At 32.6% G+C, this 19,750-nt stretch overlaps 2 protein-coding genes across 2 annotated transcripts in view; one reads left to right on the forward strand and one right to left on the reverse strand.

Moving 5' to 3' along the window:
• Window positions 1–1,467: 1,467 nt before the first annotated feature.
• On the forward strand, window positions 1,468–16,320 carry LOC129005408 (egalitarian protein homolog). The gene is made up of 7 exons (XM_054434294.1): window positions 1,468–3,008; window positions 3,837–3,917; window positions 6,533–6,777; window positions 10,939–11,142; window positions 12,124–12,213; window positions 12,407–12,492; window positions 13,026–16,320. The coding sequence occupies exons 1-7, from the start codon at window positions 1,644–1,646 to the stop codon at window positions 13,343–13,345; spliced, it is 2,391 nt and encodes a 796-aa protein (XP_054290269.1). The 5' UTR covers window positions 1,468–1,643; the 3' UTR covers window positions 13,346–16,320.
• Window positions 16,321–17,784: 1,464 nt separating this feature from the next.
• LOC129005482 (apolipophorins-like) overlaps window positions 17,785–19,750 on the reverse strand; it is a 49,391-nt gene continuing 47,425 nt past the window's right edge. Inside the window, exon 56 of the mRNA XM_054434386.1 lies at window positions 17,785–18,901. Coding sequence (XP_054290361.1) covers window positions 18,872–18,901 — 30 coding nt within the window. The 3' untranslated portion in view covers window positions 17,785–18,871. The remainder of the gene's footprint in view (window positions 18,902–19,750) is intronic.

Genomic DNA, 19,750 nt, shown 5'->3' on the forward strand with positions numbered 1-19,750 from the left:
GTGGTATAAATAATTAAATTAAATAAATTATTAATTATTATTAAATAAATAATAAATAAATAAATTAAAATAAATTTGCCAATTTGATCAGTATATATCCATTAACAAGTATACTACAACAATTTTAATTTTCTTCTAAAGAATGTAATATAGGAACAGCGCTTCAATATACTAAATTATTTGATTTTTTAAGCTCTACAAAACGGTTAAAAAAGAAATTGCAAATTTTTTGGTTTTTTTTTGGGTCAAAAATGGGAAAACCTCATTTTTACCCCATAAAATCCCCCATATAAACCCCCGTTCCCATGGTCCGATTATGCTGGATCGCGAACTCGTTCGAATAACCGTATGTTTACACGTTTGTACCAAAACTCATCAAAATCGGATCATTTTTGCTTGAGTTATCAAGCTAACGGACATATGTATATGAATTTGAACGGATGGTGTTTTTGCCTCTAGGGACCTCAAAATGAAAAATTAAATCGGTCCCGGGTCCAGGTTTTACCATGAGTACAGTACTACGGTAATAGCTTATTCCCTATGTGGGAAATTCGCTAAAATACCACTGGCGTAAAAACACACAACACATTTCAAACAAAAAACTATACCTCTACAGTGCACCGGACAGAACAATAAAATTGGCTTAAGCTGTTCCATATAAGGACGAGAAATCTACGCGGGGCCAAGATACAGGAGCAGGAGACAATTAATTTTGGCTCCTTGAAAATAATGGCAAGCAGCTATAGTGAACGCTAAAGAGAACAATTATTATGTTCCCTAGATCTGCTGTATGTAGATAGACTTTTATTAATTTACTATTAGTAACTGGCTACATAAACATAACTGTAAAAAATCCATCAGTTCAATGTATCACAGATTTTGGTTTCTGCTTGATACAAAATTAGCTGTTATAAATTTAAACAATAAATAGTGCTGCACCCTGTTGGTAAACCTATTAACTTTTAAACGCTATTGAACTTAACAGAATCAGATTCTTTAATTCAATTTAAATATAAGTACACCTACTCATAAGGTTAACATGGGGAAATCCCAGAGCCACTGGGGTGGAGCCATTTGGGCGGATCACGAAATTGATGGTGTATAAAAATAAACCTATTCCATGGAACTCTACACGTATATGTACCAAGTTTCGGGGCCATCGGCCCAGTGTTGTGTGAGATTATCACTGCACAAACATACAAACAAACAACATCCTCTTTTATATATATATATATAGATAAAACATACTACCTTGGTTAGTCTATGATAGTGTCATAGACTAAATGACTAAACCAAGAGATTAAATGAGTTATGAGTTACTAAACAGCTAGTTGTATCTATGATAGTGTATAAATACAGAAGCATAACGCTATCAACATAAAATTCATTGTCTATTTAACGTTGGCACAACTGGGTTTTGACAACGTCATATGTTTCCAAAGGAATTTAGTATGTCTGTCGTCGTCGTCTTGTCGTCGTCGTCGGCTCAAACAAAATCGCGTTGAAATGTCCTGAAAACAAAATATTTGTTCATCGCACGGACTTCTTTGGAAGATTCCAACAAAGCGATGGCTATCGGGCAGGTACCTTCAAAATCTTAACTGAGGCTCAGGTAAATATTAACTCAAAATTAAATAAAAATTATGGATAGCTCAGAGTATGAATTGGTAAGGAATATGACCTTACTATTTTTCTTTGAAAGACTAATGGATAAAGGAGGTCCTAGAACACTTCATGACTTAAGTTGTCAGTTCGGTGCTAAGGGGTTTACTAAAGAAATGCGACAGATAGCTGGTGGCTCTCAGTCAGGACTGAAAAAATTTTTAGCCCAGTACCCTTCATTGTTCATTGTGGATGGGGATTATGTTTCCATAAATTCATTTATGTCTAACCACACTGAAGCTGAAGATACAAATTCCAGTAGTAGACCAAACTTAGGAAAACGTGACTACGTCCAAGAAGCCGTTGAATATTTTTCGTCAAAGTTGAGACAATATGGTGTAGGCACAGAGGTACCTATAAAAAGTCTTCTTGGTCATAGATCACAAGCCTCACCTGAAGTGCGCCATATATCAGGACAACATGTACGTGAATTCCGTGATTTCTTGTGCAAATATCCTGAAGCATTCATCGTCAGTGAAGATACAGTGATGTTAAAGGAATATGAAGGAAAAGAGCCTCAGCCATTTTGTGAGTTAGAAAATGTTAAGTTGGACCCTGATGTTACGTATCGCTTGTTGGATTTTTTCAAGAAATGCATCGAAGTTAAAGGACCTATGCTTGTAGATCAACTGTTTCACCATGTCGTCTCTTTCTTTCCTCAGGACTTGTGGTTTGGAATTTTCAAGACTTCTCAAGATCTATCAACATTTCTAAAAATGCACTCAAATATGTTTACTGTTCAGGCCAATCTAGTGAATATCATCCAAACCCCAAATAAGGTCGCAGAAATCAACTCCATTAACAAACCAAATGTCGATAATAAGTTTGTTGATAATGATGCAAACACAATCATTAATAACAATCAAAATAATAATATGGCCAGTCTAAAATTATCACCCTTGAACCAAGAGTCAAATGAGAAGGGATCAGTGTCAAGTGCTGGTGTGCCAAATCAAAATCTCAGCCTTAAGCAGAGAATCAATTCATTAGTGATGAAAACTTTAGCTGACAATACGGAGAAGGATCGAAATTTAGCAGCGGCCTCAGTCAACAATGGCTTAGGAGCAAATAACACGGACAATTGGAAGAATAAAATTGTACAGTCAACAAGAGTTATAGCAAACATAAAGGAATCATTGCAGATTATTGAAGAAGTGATGAGAAAATCACCCTCAGCCATTTCATTTGATTGTGAAGGAATAAACTTAGGGATTAAAGGACAGTTGACACTTTTTCAAATAGGTCTGCCATCAGGTCAGGCATACATTTTTGATCTGATAACATGTCCTTCCTTAGTCACTTCAGGCGGACTGCAGAAGCTGTTGGAATCCGACAATGTAATCAAGGTAAAGTTTATGAGTTCTTTACACAAGTCTAACCATTTTTTTTTTTTTGCCTTACAGATGGACCTTGTCTCTAAACTTAAATTTACTTAATAAATAGACCTACTCATTAACAAATTCATGCGTGACTTGTGTGTTGCCAGGTTTTCCTAGATCCTGAATACAAACTGTAAACTGTAATGACCTACATTTTATTAAAAATTCAAACAACTTCTGAAATACCATAGATTAACTAGGTAGGATATGCTTGCTTAAGTTGTAAGCCCTATAGGTAGGGTAAGTTCAATAAAAAATACAACTAGACACTTTTAAATGTAAAAAATGGTTCAAGTTTTATAGCCTATGACTCATGTTACTGTAGGCTGCCAAAAATAATTCATAGAACATGTTTGTATATTACAGGTAGGCCTACAAATATTATCAAATTGAAATTTTGTTCATGTAGCTATCCAGAATTCTTTTAAAAGATGATCAAATAACTAGGGTTGATCTTAATTAAGCTACAGTACCCCAAAAATGGTTTCCACCCTTCCTTTGAAATAGCGAAGTAACACTGTAGGGGTAAAACCTAAAATCTCGTTTGAGCTTGAATGTGAAGTAATGTCTGGACAAACCCAAATGTGGGACAACGCTAACAACTTATTGTAGGCTAATTCAAATAATAAAGCCTGGTTACACTTGGCAAACTTATTTGTATTGTAACATATTTTCAATCTGTTAACAGTGTATAGTCTATTTAGCTAATTGCTTTCATCAAATAAATATGATTTATTACAATTTTTGTTAGGCTAGTTGCCATTTTGCGTAATAACCTATAATAAACTGTTTCAGGTGATTCATGACTGCCGCAACGACAGTGTCAACCTCTACAACCAGTTTGGCATAACTCTGAGAAATGTTTTTGACACTCAGGTATTCTATAAGCCTATTTTTTCCAATGTTTAAAATCACAATTTTGTTACATGTTTAGATCAGCTAGGAATGGAGTTAAAATCATATACCAAAATTTAAATAACCTTTACTGGGTGTATTGCATGCCCCAACCACTGAAGTCTTAAAAGTCACTCTTCCTTTTATCAGGAGCTCACAGATAATACTCATTTGATCTAAAATCATTTTAAGCCAAACGAGGTGTTAGCCCGTCCTACGTACGGGAATTCAGTAGTCAGTTAAAACCGTGTAGGCCTACAATTCAGATCAGCTAGTTTACACATATAAAGACAATGTTTCTTGCAGTTTTAATGTGAAAAAGGTACTTATTTAGGGCCCAGACCCCAGCTTAAAAACACTTTCTGAAGTGTGAAATTGTGTAAAAAGTGTATAAATTGAAGTTTTGGAGGATAATAATTGGGGGAAAAGCAATTCCAGTCCTAAATATTCTCTAAATATTCTAAATATTCGTGAAAAATCATCTTGTAAATAAGTGTTGTGTGACCAAATATGTTTTTATTCCATCATAGGCCTATACGATATGCATTTTAAATCCGACAATTTTAAAATAAAACAGCAATTTTTACGATGTGAAAAGCGTTGAAGTGAGATTTGCAGCCGATTCGCACAGACGCACACTGATTATAAGTAGCCTACAGTAGAGAGTAATATATACACTACATACTACTAATAGTCAATTGAGAAGTGTATAGACCTATTTAACGATACCACCTTCCATAGCATACCTGCGTCTTCCATAATTATTATCACCACAATACAACTACTATATCCAGTGGGTCTGAATAGAAACTACCTAAAATAAAACGATTGTATCCAATAAAATTCACAGTACACATAATATAACTTTGGTGTCCTAACATCAAAACTAATCGTTACACCTATACTTTATAATAATTTCACTGCATTTATTGTTAAATAAATAAGCGTAAACAAAGAAAAGTAAAAACAATAACAGTTTGTTTTGAAACAGCTGTTTGGTTCAAATAACATTCATTTGAAAAAAAGAACTGGTCACATGTAGCAGGAATATAAAAAGTAAACACGCTAGTAAAGCTAATAACGTAATTGGCAATGTTTATTATCCATACCGTTATCAGTTTTATCCTTGATAATTACCCACCCTCATTGAATAAATGTACATCGTAATTTCCCATATTAGTTAATTTAAACTACAATATATTCATAGTTGAAATAAAAGTGATATTTTCACGTTTGGGGGCGCCTATATCAGCGCCCCCAAACGTGACCACAACTGAACACGATTTCATAAAAGGATGGTTTTTCTAATTGCAGTATCCTAGGTCAATGTTGACGTTGTGTTCAATCTATGTCATCCATCTGTTTATCTTTGTATAAAACCCGGCTGAGGTTGTGGTGGTAATTTAAAATCGTGATTCCTGATTATTCTTGATCTTCTTTTTATGTCATCAATATTTCCGGGCCTAATCCAAACAAAGTTAAAGCAGACAAACATTATTTGTAAACAAAAAGCTACCATGAAGAATTAAAACATGTAAACATTGTTATTTTTCTAATCTTTCCTTGAAAAGTGGAGCTGTAAAATAATTTGCATTTATCTTTTTTTATTAAGACTCCTGTACAGAGCCTCGATTTGTACTGTGGTTTAATTAATTTTGGTTAATACTGTGGTCTAATTATCTCTACTAATCTTACTTATTTCCTATAATCAATGACAAAAATAAAATAACCTCATAGTTCTATAGTTTATATTTAACCAGCTGTTAGTTAAAACAAATTATATTGCTCTAAAACAAATCGAAGATTACAAAGATTGCTTTAAAAAATAATTTGAACATCCTAGTATTTTACTATGTATATTTAATTAATCTGTCATCCTCTTGCAGAAGAATTTAACGTATCAATGATTAGCATTACACATAGTATAAATAAGTCAACCCTAAGAATGTCTTTACATTTTTATCCAAATGCTGAATTTGTGACACAAAAGCTGAATGTTTACAGCTGTTATGTTAAGCAAATTATTTTATGCCAAGAGCTAGTTTAGAATCTTAGCGTCGGCTGCTAGACTTTTTAAAAATTAAAACTTAATTTTTAAAAAACTGGGACCCTAAACTAAAATTATGGCTTCGACATTCCCTAGTTCTCAAAATTATCTTTCTTTCAACACAAAAATCATGAAAATCCGTCGAGTGGTTGATTCAGAATCGTGAAATAAAAAAACACCGTTTCGTTTTAATATTATAGATATGTTCGTAATTTGTTTCCAACATCTAAAATAGCCGAAGTAAAATTCAGTAGCCTAAGTAAACATTTTCATAATTTACTTAGTTTTTAATCAGCTCATGTTTCTGAGTTCAGGAAACTTTCTTTAAAACGGATAAATAACGCCCAATACTTTACGACCGGTCACTGATAAGTCACGAATGTTTGTTTAGACACCCTGTTATAAAATAATTGCAGTAAGGCTTAGGCCCCATTGATGCATGTCTCTGTTTGAAGAACATTTGAAAACTACAACATAGGGATTGTGAGCTGTCTATTGCTACCACACTAGGCCTTGCAGAAGCATTCCTACACACTGTTTCATTTTACAGGCGGCCCATGCTGTACTGCAGCTCCAGCAGACTGGGAAACCTGTGTATAAGGTGAAAAACATCAGTCTTAACGCTCTGTGTGAACTCTATGAAGCTCCCATCAACCCCATGAAGGAGCAGTTGAAAAATGTCTACCGTCGAGACCAGCGGTTCTGGGCGCGCCGACCTCTCACTCGGGAAATGATGATGTTTGCAGCGGCCGATGTTCTCTCTCTGGTGCCACATGTGTACAACGCCATGCTCAAGTATGCATTGTTGAATAGATACTGTTTAGGCTTGTTTTTTTGTGTATATATTTAGCCTGTATATAAAAACAAATAAGATTTCAATAATAATATGTAACAGTTAATAATTTATACCAGCCATTTAGACAGGTGACTTGGTGTGTTTAATTTCATAAATATTAGGCCTATTAGTTCATAACTAGTGGCCCTGTTGCTCGAATTCGAGCAATTGCTAAGTATTACAGGCGTTATTTTAAAACGAATTTCAACCAAGTCAGCAAGTTTGTAGCAAACTGTTAAATTAGCAAACTTATTGACTGTTTACAATTAACATAATATGCACTTCTTCTCACTTTTGATTTCCGACAACAGCTGGAGTTTCATAACAATTTTTGTTTCCAATGTTAATCTTATGGAGAAATACAAAACTTTAAAGGGCTCCATGGCCTCACTCTCTCATTATTTCCCTGAAAAGAAAGTTTCCTGCACAACTTCACGTTACGCTCTTTCCAATGACACCAATAACATGTCAATTGGTTCAGTAGTTTCGGAGGAGTAATTGTCACAAAAATCGTGCTTGCGTATTAAATAAGTAATAGATGTATGTGTAAGCTACTCGCTAAATACATTGGTACCTAGTAGTTTCTGCCATCATAAGTCTAAAAAACAGTTTATAACAGAAAATTAAATTAATGAAAACAAATTTGATTAGAAAGAACTCTTATCTAGCCTACAGGTATTTTTACAAACATTTTATGAAGTTCATAAATTTTGCAAACAAATTTAACACAAAAAGAGAGAATGAGTAAAATGTCTGTTAAAATATAGAGAGAAGAAATAGAACTACCATAAGAAATTGTTTTTTTTTTTTAATTCTTCTTATATTTTATCAGTTCAATCAAGTACTGTACCTATTAAATGAGACTGTATGTATTAGTTGAGTCGAGTCAAATTCATAAAATGGTTGTGATGTAAACCCAATCCTTTTCCATTATCTAATATAATATTGTTATGCCACCATAATTAGCTATTCATAACATAATGAGTTTACATGTGATACTGTAGGCCTACCAACTGTTATGCAGTGCGACAAAGGTAAATAAAGATGAGCAATTACAATAAATGGGTAATAGGTGAATGATACACATTGATGGTAATTTAATCTATGAATAATTTATTAGTAGGTACGTTACACCAATTGAGTAACCAGTGAAATACCCCCGCCGTAGCAAACCTGCCGACTAAGATTTTCCAAATTTTACAATATTCTCCATAAGAATAACATGGGAATTTTAAATAAAAAATTTTTTGAATTTTCTCTGTAACCAATCACTGTACAAAAACACCTTGATATACAGTCCAACCTCAGTATAACGAATCTGAAGGGACCGAACTGAATATTCGTTATATCAAGGATTTCGTTAAAACGAGATTCGTTATATAGAGGTTAGGTTTGCATGAATTTCGCTAAGTCGAGGTTCAGAACCAGCGTCGGTCAATATAGGTCGGGATTTGACCTAATTAAAACACAATTAAAGTAGCATAGGCTACAATACTTTACAGTACAGTGTTTAACCCTCCGAGTGTTATTTGTCGATGCTTCGACACATAACACACTCTGTGTAGTGTTTTGTGTCGATGCATCGACTCACAAACACTGTTTACGTCGAAGGCTCTATGACTGACAAAATCGGATTGAACTGGATCGAGTTAGGTATCGTTTTATTTGGCAGATTCAGAGGTTTCTCCGAAGGTCTGTCTCTAAGCACTTTTCATTTAAGTTCCGAAAATATTGTAGCAGACAGCTGACGTGCGTATTTGTAAACAGCTTGGTTAACCTCGTACCGATGACTGATGTGTTTTATTACATTTATCATTGTTTTAGTGTTAAAAATCAAAAGTAGTGATATACGTGGTGCATTATAAGAAGATTTAAGTGATTTTGAAGGGCTGGTTGATGATCCTGAAGAAGTAGGTAGTGATATTGATGTAAATTATCAGCCAGATTCCTAGCTATGGTTAGGCTATGCATTCTTAGCTAAACGCTATGTACTGAAATCTGTTTTTTGCCCATAACTTATTTATTTGCAAATCTACATCCTTATATTATCATATATTTGTAATCCTCATACAATTTAGAACAAAGTGGCTTTTTTCAAATATTTATAGGCCTATAATTTATACAACATCATTGAGCGCAAACTTATTTTTGTTTGGAAAATTTCCCAAAATATTTTTTTTTACCTAAAAATTTTTTTTGAAACAAATGTTCCTTGTGTTTTATGTATAATATTGAAGCCCATGATTTTCCAAACAAAATGGTATATAGAACAGTATAATTAACATTGTTTTCAAGCTTCTCATATCCGTTTTAATAAAACCTTGCAAGTGAGCAAAAAATAGGCAGACATTAAGGCCAAAACAAGGGACACTCGGAGGGTTACATAGTACCATAGACTAACCAACACAAGTAGACTTCTCATCCCATTGTAAATTTTGAAGCTCGTTTTTCATGTCTAGTTCATGTACGCCACACTGGGCGCTAGTGTCGATGAAATTTTGTTTCTATTATTTTAGGGTTAATTTCTTGATTTGTGCTTTACTGTTTGGTTAAATAACTAGGGGACAATTTATTGTTTATGATTAGATCGTATTATTTGGTTAAACAAGGTTTTAAATTACTGTATTAACGGGAAACAAATTGTAAACAAAACACGACCTCTACATAAACCGTACAGAACTAAGAATAAAATTGTCTTCAGCTGTTCCATTAGGATGAGAAATCTACTAAGGGAGTATGTTTTATCTATGATAGTACATAGAAAGTAAATTATCCGGCATAATAAAGGGGAGGGATCTTTAATATTGCGGAATCATGACAATGGCATTGATCTTGGTACAGGTTAAAAACTGTAAGCTTATAATCACAGCTTAATCTAACCCTCCTAAAACCTAGCCAAACACTGTATTTTATAGTCATAAACCATAAAAACAAAACAAAACCGTAGAGAGTTTTGTAAGCGCTACTGCTCGTGATAGGTCGGTAGCACAGACTAACCAACACGTATGTTTTATCTATGGCGGTAGGCTACTTACAGTACAGTACTGATTTATCACAACAGAGGAATGTAAATAATAATCATTAACATTAATAATCATTAGCATTGGTGTTGCTAGTTTAAGCAAATCGTATTGAAAACAATAAATTATTAGATAAGTCATTATAAAAGTGTATAATCATAGCCAACTTAAAGATAGTAAAAACACTCGTAAAAGGAATGTTAAAATAACGATGTTGCTATTCTTTCTCTTTGCTTTTGTTTTTATATTCTTTCTTAGGTTTCTCTTCATCCAAAAATTGTATAATTCACCCTAGTTACTTATCGCCCAATCACAGCTTACTAAACATTACGTCATCAGTCCTCAGAGAATGAAATCAGTCCTCAGTAGGCCTATGTATGTCACATAGCGGCAGCGAACAGCGACAGCAGACAGAGATGTGTAAAACGGAGCAGACGAACCGCAAGCAATGAGGTCACCTTTCGATTTCATTTGATAAAGAAACAGACTTTCCAAAAACAATAATGGGGTGGGGGATTTGTTATATCGAGGGAAAGATGTAGACAATTCGTTAAGCAGAGGTTAAATTCGCTATGTAGAGGTTCTGACAATGATAAATTTGTTATATTGAGGTGTCTTATTTTAGCCGAAATCACGAAAAATTTGTTAAATCAAGGTCGTTGTTATGGTTTGTTTGTTATGTAGAGGTAAAATATTCATTGTGACTTATGGAGAGTTCTAGGGGATTTAACAAAATTTGTTATATCAAGGAATTCGTTCGAGGTCCGTTATATCAAGGTTAGACTGTACTTAATTATTTGTTTTTTTAAGCTCTTTAAAAAGAACTGGAGAAAAATTGATAAATTTTGTGTTTTAAGGGTAAAAAATGATAAAAACTCATTTTTACCCCATAAAACCCCACGTTAAACCCCATTCCCATGGTCCGATCATGCTGGTTCTACAAACACATCTACCCTTGAGAATTTAATGTCTAATTCTTTGCCTAAGATAATGCATTTTGCTAAATACATTTTAACTGCAAAACAAATCTTAACAATCTTCACAACTCTGTAAATTTACAATAACCCAATTATTAACAAAATATTGATCTTAACTTTACAGACAGATCCATTCAGAATGGGAAGGTCTTCTGGCGGAACTGTGTGAAGAACAGGTGTACATGCATATTCGTCCGACAGAGGTAAAACAGCGCAAGAAACAGCGGAAAGTGGAAAGCGAAGTAAGCGACTTGAGGAGCAAATTGTCATCGTCTTCTCAATCAGGCCGCAACATCGTGCTCAGCAATCGGGAGATAAGACTGCTTAGGTATTGTTGTCAAATTAATTTCAAGCATAATTTCATTTCAGGTTTATAAATTTGTGTCGCCTAAAAGGAGAAGGAGAAGGATCGGAAGTTCAGAAAGAAATGAGTGGGCACCAAAAAAAGAGAACTAAATTCTGAAAAAAATACTTACAGTCAAAAAAAGAAGTTTAGGCCGAGTTAATTTAGATTTGGTTTCTAGAGAAACACATATTAAAGAAACTTAACCTAAAGCTTATTCTAGTGTTAGCGGGGATCTTTGTCCTTCTGGAAACATTTTCCCTTTTTTTGGTAATTTTGAAATGGGTCGAAAGGTATGTTGACCTTTTGATAAATAAAATCTAAAGCTGTCATAATTTTGTTCTATAATAGGATGTTATGTGATTTTATCCAAATGTTTACACTGTATATCTTTGTTATTGTTATGATATGGATAAGTTTAAAAATTTCTAAAACTTACTTCACTCATCAAAGTCATCATTATACATCTTACACAATTTTATTGTTTTCTGGTTAACTTAAAAGAGGTTGGTGAATTTGTACACATGATTCTGCTCTGGCCGAATTTTTATTTTTTAATATTGTACACCTGTTGCCCTTTTCAAACAATTCAATTCAATTCGGATTCATTAAAACTTTTAAAGCGGTCCAAACTCATGAAGTTTTTTGTATTTATGCCCGGAGTTGAACCAGCCCTTCTCGTACTGAAGTTTGAGACACTAACCGCTAGATTTTTGGCAAACCATTCTCTCATTATTCTCTCCTGGACCAAAATGCACTGGAAACCTCTCCTCTTCATTTTGTCATTATTTATGTGTACTCAAACTACCAAATTCAAAACTTTACATGATATTTAATGTTGATAAATCACTTATTTCCTAAGGGCCTGTATACCTAAGTAGTTGATGTATCCTTAAGGATTTTGTTCAACGTTATTTTTCACCTCATCTTTAATAATTGTTTCATACAGGTAATAAATGTTCACAGGTATCTGGATTTAACTGACGAAGAAAAAGAGAAACTAAAGGGATCGTACAAAGTTGCAAGAAAACTTGAAAAACTCGAAGGAAGGATGAAGTAAGTTGATCACTAAAGTAAAATGTGAATAGCTAAACGAATCCAATTATTTTATCAAACATACTCTTTTGTACTACCTCAACAAATTCTAACATTCTAACTTTAACAATTTGTATGTGTGTGTTTTTTAGGTTACTTAACAAGGGCATTTTTTGGTAATGATTGTTACTTATATTGTTGGTATTTCTCTCAGAGATGGTGAGGACGGAGATGGGGAATACCCGAGTTTGGATAGCTACAACAGCGGAAAGTCAACACCCTCGGACAATTCACTATCAGGTATGATTAGAATGTAGGAAAAATTTTACTTGATTGCTAATAGCTCCATTGATTAGAGTTTGCCTTTTGTATTTCACTGCTTGTAGCCATGAAAGAACTCAGCTGATTGGTAGTTTTTTACAAATGTGTCTCTCAATATTTAGCATTTTATCACTATTGAAAATCTGCCTCTTGTTCAGCGAATTGATGGTTTATTTTACCTTTCAGTCAAGATGTTGTTACAGTAAAAAGAGCTGTTTTGTCCTCACGATTCCTCGTCAGGTCTAACTATACTGTATTCATAAGTAACTCATCAGGTCTAAAAACGTAAAATTGCTCGGTCTCTTGTGTGGCTCTCAAATAACGATCACCATCTTAATGTGTTGATATTAATGTTAATTACAACCCCAACTTTGAGGGACTGCATAACTCTGATGATTTTAGACCTGACAATGTACTCACGAGGACTAAACAGCTGTTACTAAAATCACACAGGATTTTCAAAGCACAAGAAATCAAACCTTGCATATTTTAACAATCAGTGGCTGATGCAGGTGAAGCGTTGAGTCCATGCTCCGGACCTCGCAGTCTGACAGAGTCGATGCAACAGATGGACGACATTCTGTCAGACACGGGCATGGATCGTCTGGACAAGATGGAACGTCTCGAGGCGCTGTTGACAGCCGCTGTGACGGGGCTGGGCGGGGGTGGCGGAGGAAGCCGGGGGGCGTGTGACTGTCAATGCCACTCAGCTCCGACCGCAGACTCTACGTCACAAACACTGTCCACCGGGGACATTGTCATCACCAGGATTCATTTCAACGAGGAGGACCAAGAAAAGGAACGTACCTTGTTGTGCTCCCCTAAGCACTGATGAATGGCTCAATTGTAAAATATACTTAGCGCAGTCTTAGTCTCGTAACACGGTGAATTTGTAACAGGGTTTTAGTTTGTTTATTAACCTCACCAAAGTTAAATAGACCGTAACAGTAATTTCACATGTTTGAAAGTACAGTTTCATCCTCCATGAAGGCGGCTCCAGACATGCGCCACTTGCCAAGCACGAAATATTTGATGTTCGGCGATCTAGTTGTCTTGCTATTTGCCGATTAACGTGTAGACGTCTACACACATGTGTTGTTTTCCGAGCCACTGTTTGTTTTTCGTTTCTGTTGGGCAACACACGATCAAGAATGCTCGCTGCCTGCCAAATAGGCAAACACCTATCTATCTACCTTACTCGTGATTCGGAGAGACGCTGCTCGGTGCTTGGCAAATGGCGCATGTCTGGAGCAGCCTTAAAAGAATGTAAAGTATCTTTACTCCTGTAACTTCCCTAAAGTCTTAACTCAGTGTGAAATGTAAATGGATTCAATGCTCATGTTTTTATTAAGTAGACAAGTATGTTTAGATATTAAAAGAAGTTAGATTGTTATTCGCTTACACAACAGGCCTTGTATAGCTATGCTATTTCATGTGTGATAATAAAAACTAAATGCTATAGTACATATCATACTTATTAGCTGACTAGTTTATATAGTTACTGTTGTTTCATGGATAGGAAAATTTTCTCTCATACATTTTGATAAAAATGTATCCAGATGTGGATTTTCACATGTCCTTTTTTCTCAACAGTGGTAAATTTAATTTACCAATATCGATGAAGTCGAAGTTGAGTAGTTTTTTTTGTTATGCTTGAACTTTGGTTACACATTTAGTTGTGTTATGTGCCTTTTAAACATTGATAGCTTGAACGTCAATTAGTGTTAGAAGATGCTTAACCTATTTTAAAAAGCAGTTACAATCCAAAAACTGTAAGTAGAGTAGACTGAATAAAGGACTGAGTTTTTCCTGTATTATTTATTTTTCAGAATTTATTATGTAGATTTGTTGTTATATTGAAAGTATATGTAATTTGCTTCCGAAACACAGTTTTTCAAACACTATAGATCTATTTTGTTATATTTAGTGGTAGTTTACCGATTAAAGTGCAACTGTAGTTTGATTCTGTCATCAAATGATTGTAACATTTTTGATCAGATTTATTTGTGCATCTTACAAGGGGGGAAGATTTTACTATTTCTTTTAATATACTGTATTTTTAATTTTTTATAGGTTGTTACTTAAGCATAAAACCAAGGGTAATGATTGTAATGTAGTTGTATATTTGGCTGTGAGATTTGTTTGATTTTTGGTTTTGCATGTAACTGTTTTGACCATTCTGAGTTAAAAATTACAGATATATCATACTTAAAGTTTATATTTCAATGTTGACAATTATATGTATGATGATAGTTAATTTATTTAAACACAGATTGAAAGTATTTTGTAACTACCTTCGTATAGTTCAATAGCAGTATTTATAAAATATGAATTAATAATATTATGATTTGTGAGGTACACACACCATAACAAAATATGTCGATCATTGAAATAATGTTTGAAGGATTTTAAATACTGTAATCATACAATATTGTTCTTTCAGTTTGACTGTAACTTCATTTTAAGGTGTATATAATATTTAACGAACTTGTTGATTTTTTAAAACATGTGAATAGCTTTATGGCTCTGTTTTTTTACTATGGTTGGCCTTGCTTACAACTTCTTGAGTGATTTGTTTGATCAATAATTAATTACTTATCTAAACGCTGAAATGTCATCATAATTGTCTGTTACTTGTAGACGGAAATGGCTGGGACCAAAATGAATTTATGCTTCAAGACCTTTATAAGTTTTATTGTTTTATTTAATCTTTGTGTTATTAACAAAATTATATTTATGTTTTTTAGGTTGTGATATTAATATTAGATTTAAGATTTTAAATTAACCTAGTAGTAGTTTTAATTGGTAAAAAACAAACAAGTTATGTTATGAATTGGGAAGTAAGAAAAATTTTAAAATATTGTTAATTTTTAATTCTATCTTGAAATCAATTATGATACAATCTGGTACATTTTCAATCAAACTCATTGATTTTTTATCGTTAATCTTAACATGACTTGTTTTCAAAAGTATTATAACACCAATTACGTATTATCATTGACTATTGGATACTGAAGTTGTATTAATAGTCAAGGTATTATATAGTGATTATGCCATAGCAAATTATTGATTATTTACTAGCTCACTCACTAATCTGTAATCCTAAATCGTAATTTAGTGACTCCTTAGTGCCTATTCTTATTTTACATTTTATTATATGTACGTAATTTGTTATTGATAAGCTTAAAAACATTGTGTTTATTTTTTTTCTGTTGGCTTAAAATATCTACTTTCGTATGGTCGCCATTTCAATGAAAAGTATTATGTATTAAGTATGAAATACGGTTAAAATAGAATTTGGAATTTGGTCCCCTATGAAATATGAAGTATTGGAATGTTATTAATGTTTAATATTTATTATACTCTGGTTTAAGTTATACACTGTATACCTGAAATTATCTATGAATGAAGAATAACATCTTTTTGATTAAAATGAATGTTTTTAATGTTTTTATATTTGTATTGCTGGAAGAGGTGCAAAAGAAGTTAAAACTAAATTGTTCCTGCCACTCTGGTGCTTCCATTTATTCTGCTTAAACAATACTTCCTTAGTGTTTCAACCAGTTAATTCTAAATCCTGGATTTTATTGAATTTGTTCTCATTTTAAGAAACAGTAAAACTGTATAAAACAATAAAGAAGCAATAATTAAGATTTTGTTTTGTAACTTTAAAGTGGTGTATTTATTATATTTGTGTGCTGGTATTAATTTATTATGGAGTGCAAAAGTTAAAGGATGGGTGGTTATTTAAAATCAATCAGCAAATATTGTAAAGTAAATTTATGAAATAAATAATTTTTAATACAAGTGTTGCTTTTAATACTCCACATGTTATTTTAAGTTAATAATTTTAAGCAATTTTCATCATACTACCAGCCGCCTGTGGGTCCCGGGGCGGGTACTATGGAAGGTAGTGGCTGTGAATATGTGTTTGTGGTGAGTGTAGATTTTTTGTGAGTTTGTGTAGGTATGAGTGGTCTGTGTGAATGTATTAGGGCCATGTGTGTGGAATGTATGTGCCAAGTCTCAGGCATTTCAAATTATTTGTTATTTCTGATGGGATAATTTCCTATATTTTTAACTTGCAAACTGAACGTGTGATATATGCATGCATTAATTTAATTTTTTTTACACTGTATCGTTTTGTATACCTATATTTATCTCATAAACTAGTTCTTTCTTATTTACCTTTTCTTGTATACAAAATTCTGGGTACAATATATCTTATTTTCCTTTTTAAATGTAGCCTAAATTGGTTTTATTGTGCGGATGATGGACTCAATCCCCAACCACAGGCATTAGCCCATTTGGGGATTACATTTCATAAATCGTTTCTTGTACCATTGAACTGATGTACTGTACTGAAATAATAAAGAATTCATTCATTCATTCATTCATACTGTAGCAAGATACATTTTACTAGTAATGGGGATAGGAACCTAAGTTTGGGACCACAGTGCTCTTTTGTTTCGGTTTCGAATCAAGAATCCAAAAACATTCTTCGAACAAATGTTTACATACATGTGTGTCCGTGGACTAGATAACTATAATCAAAATATTCTATGATTTTTATTAATTCAATTGTGAAACAAATGTTTTAATAAAAATACATTTGCCTGAGCTTATGAACCAGCCAGGTTCCATGAAAAATATGTCATAATTTAAGAGCATTTCACATGGTTTCAATGAGCATTTCGAGGACCAAAGCTTATATTTAAGTTCACGAGGTCAAAAAATATTACTTCATGAAGCTCGAAGGATGTTTCTTAAGCTCCAAAATTCATTAGGTCCAAAAGTACAGTCAGAGAATTCAAAAGTAAAGTAGTAATAATTGTATTTCTCAGATAGAAGGCATTTGAATACACCTCTTGACTAACAGCATCTCTTGATATTTATTTTATTTGCTGTGTGTATAACTACAGGTCACCCCCTCCACTCCACGGTGACGTCACCATGTTCAGCATTCACTGCAACAGTCTGTGAGTCAAATTGTGGATTTAGGATTACAGTTAACACTGTATCCCCTGTAAAATTTTGCAAAGTTAAAACGGGTTGGCTTTTATAGAGTTTTGTAACAAAGAAATTATTTTTTCAAATTTACCAAAATGTTTGACAGTTCTTGTTAAACATTAAATATTAACATTAAACATTAGACATTAAACATTAAATATTAGAATAAGTTACAATCCACTTGTACCAGACAGATCATTAATAGCCCTGAAATGGAATTGATCAATTTTTTTTTCATCAATAGGAAATATAAAAAAACCATTCATTTTTTAATAGTTTACTAAGTAACAATAAAATATTTAATAATACAATCAATTACACCATATGTACATAAATAATGATAGTTTCTAATTTTAGCTGTCTTCCACTACTTTCATTTTACCACAGGTTGGAAATTTTGTTTGTTTTACAATTTATAAAAATTTGATTATTCGAATATGTAACTTATAATGAGCTAAAAACTTTTTTTATGGTAAATTTAATCAAGTTAATACCTCATTAAATGCTACATTCATTTGAGGACGGTTTTTTTATTTATCATTAATTTATTTTTATAAATAATTTGGCATTGAAATGTAGCTATCATGTTACCTTTTCAGAAATGTAAAATTCTTTAAGTAAGTACTATATGTGTAAAGAGCTTTCATACAATCTGTGTAAATAAACTGAATGTTTACCATAAAATTTAATCCTCAACAGATTTTTACCATATAAAATTAAAAACAAAACAGCAAAGTGTTATAGGACATAAACAACAGCTCAAAATTACTTGTTCTGGACTTTTTATATTAATCGACTTGACGTAGAAATAACAAGGGCCTGCCAACAGTACTAAAGTAATATACTGTTACAAAATTACTACACCTAGATAAATTCATTCTTATTACATAAATACAACACTAAAAATATCAAGAAAATCACAAATTAATATGTTGTGTTTATAAATTGCTATAAAAGTCCAAACATGATATAGAACACTTTAAAATATTGAACCTATATAAAAATCACTGGTAAATAACTAAGCATTATTGCAAATGCGCTTAGGGCAATAGATATACATAACCATTATTATAAGTTATTAATTATTAAATATTATTATTTTTACTAATAAATTAAATACAATTGGATATTTCTATGATCTGTAAAAAACTACGGTGTCTACAGATTTTCACAATGTACAAAACTAAAAAAACAAGGAGTTTTCTATAACGACTATTTGGTAAAAAAGTGTATGCATAAGACACAAAATTTGTATTGATATGATTGAGCCGAGTGTAAATTTAAAATCTACGATGTAATTAATGACTTGTGAAGATGAAGAAGCAATACTTTAGTGAAGAAGAAGAACTCAGCCTTTCACTCCACCCTTTACGCCTTTCTGAAAATCAAAGTATCACCTGATTATTCTATGTGTAAGGGCTAATGCAAGGTTAAAAGAGGCTGCCAACCTCTAAAAAACAAGAAAAAATCCTTGGATCACACATTTTACATTCTGTCATACACAACACAACACAGACATTACAGTTACTCCAATTAATTTTAGGATCTAGTTTTTATGTTAAAATTAATTTATATTTAAGTTCTATGTTTTCTGTCAGAAAACCATTAAAATTCATCTAAGTTTACAGAAAACCATTAAAATTCATCTAAGTTTACATTTTATCCGTTTTTCAACTACCACAACGATTGCAATCAAACAAGACTGAAAACTGGCAGTTAAGAAAAAGTATGGAAGTTGTTTAATGACTTTGTTGTGTTTACTGTGCAAATATAGAGCTATCACAACAGGGTGACTACTCCATTTCTACTTAATTAGAAAAGGTTACTTTGAGAGTGTTTGTTTTTAAATACAAATGTATTATGTACCTGAGTTTTCACACTACTACTAACTTGCCTTTTGACAAAATTTCCTTAGAATGCAAAGTTTAATTTTGCAATTCAATTTTTTAAAGATCTATTTGAAAATAAACTCACGTTCCTGAGTATTTTAAAATAAAAATATTTTACCGTCATAAAAATACAAAAAAACAGTGAAAACTGCCAGAGGTTACACTATAAAAAAATTATATTACACATCTTAAATAAAAACAAAAACCTCATTTCTTTTAAAATAATCTTGCACACAAAAGAATTATTTTCAACCAATACACTGATAACAATTGTATTGGTAAAAAAATAGTACCAATTACAAAAAGTAAAAGAAATTGCTGAGAAGTATGTGGAACAT

This window comes from Macrosteles quadrilineatus, unplaced genomic scaffold (assembly GCF_028750875.1).
Source record: "Macrosteles quadrilineatus isolate MER2022 unplaced genomic scaffold, UCM_ALF_1.0 Scaffold_21__1_contigs__length_2333173, whole genome shotgun sequence".
NCBI classification, from domain to species: Eukaryota; Metazoa; Arthropoda; class Insecta; order Hemiptera; family Cicadellidae; genus Macrosteles; species Macrosteles quadrilineatus.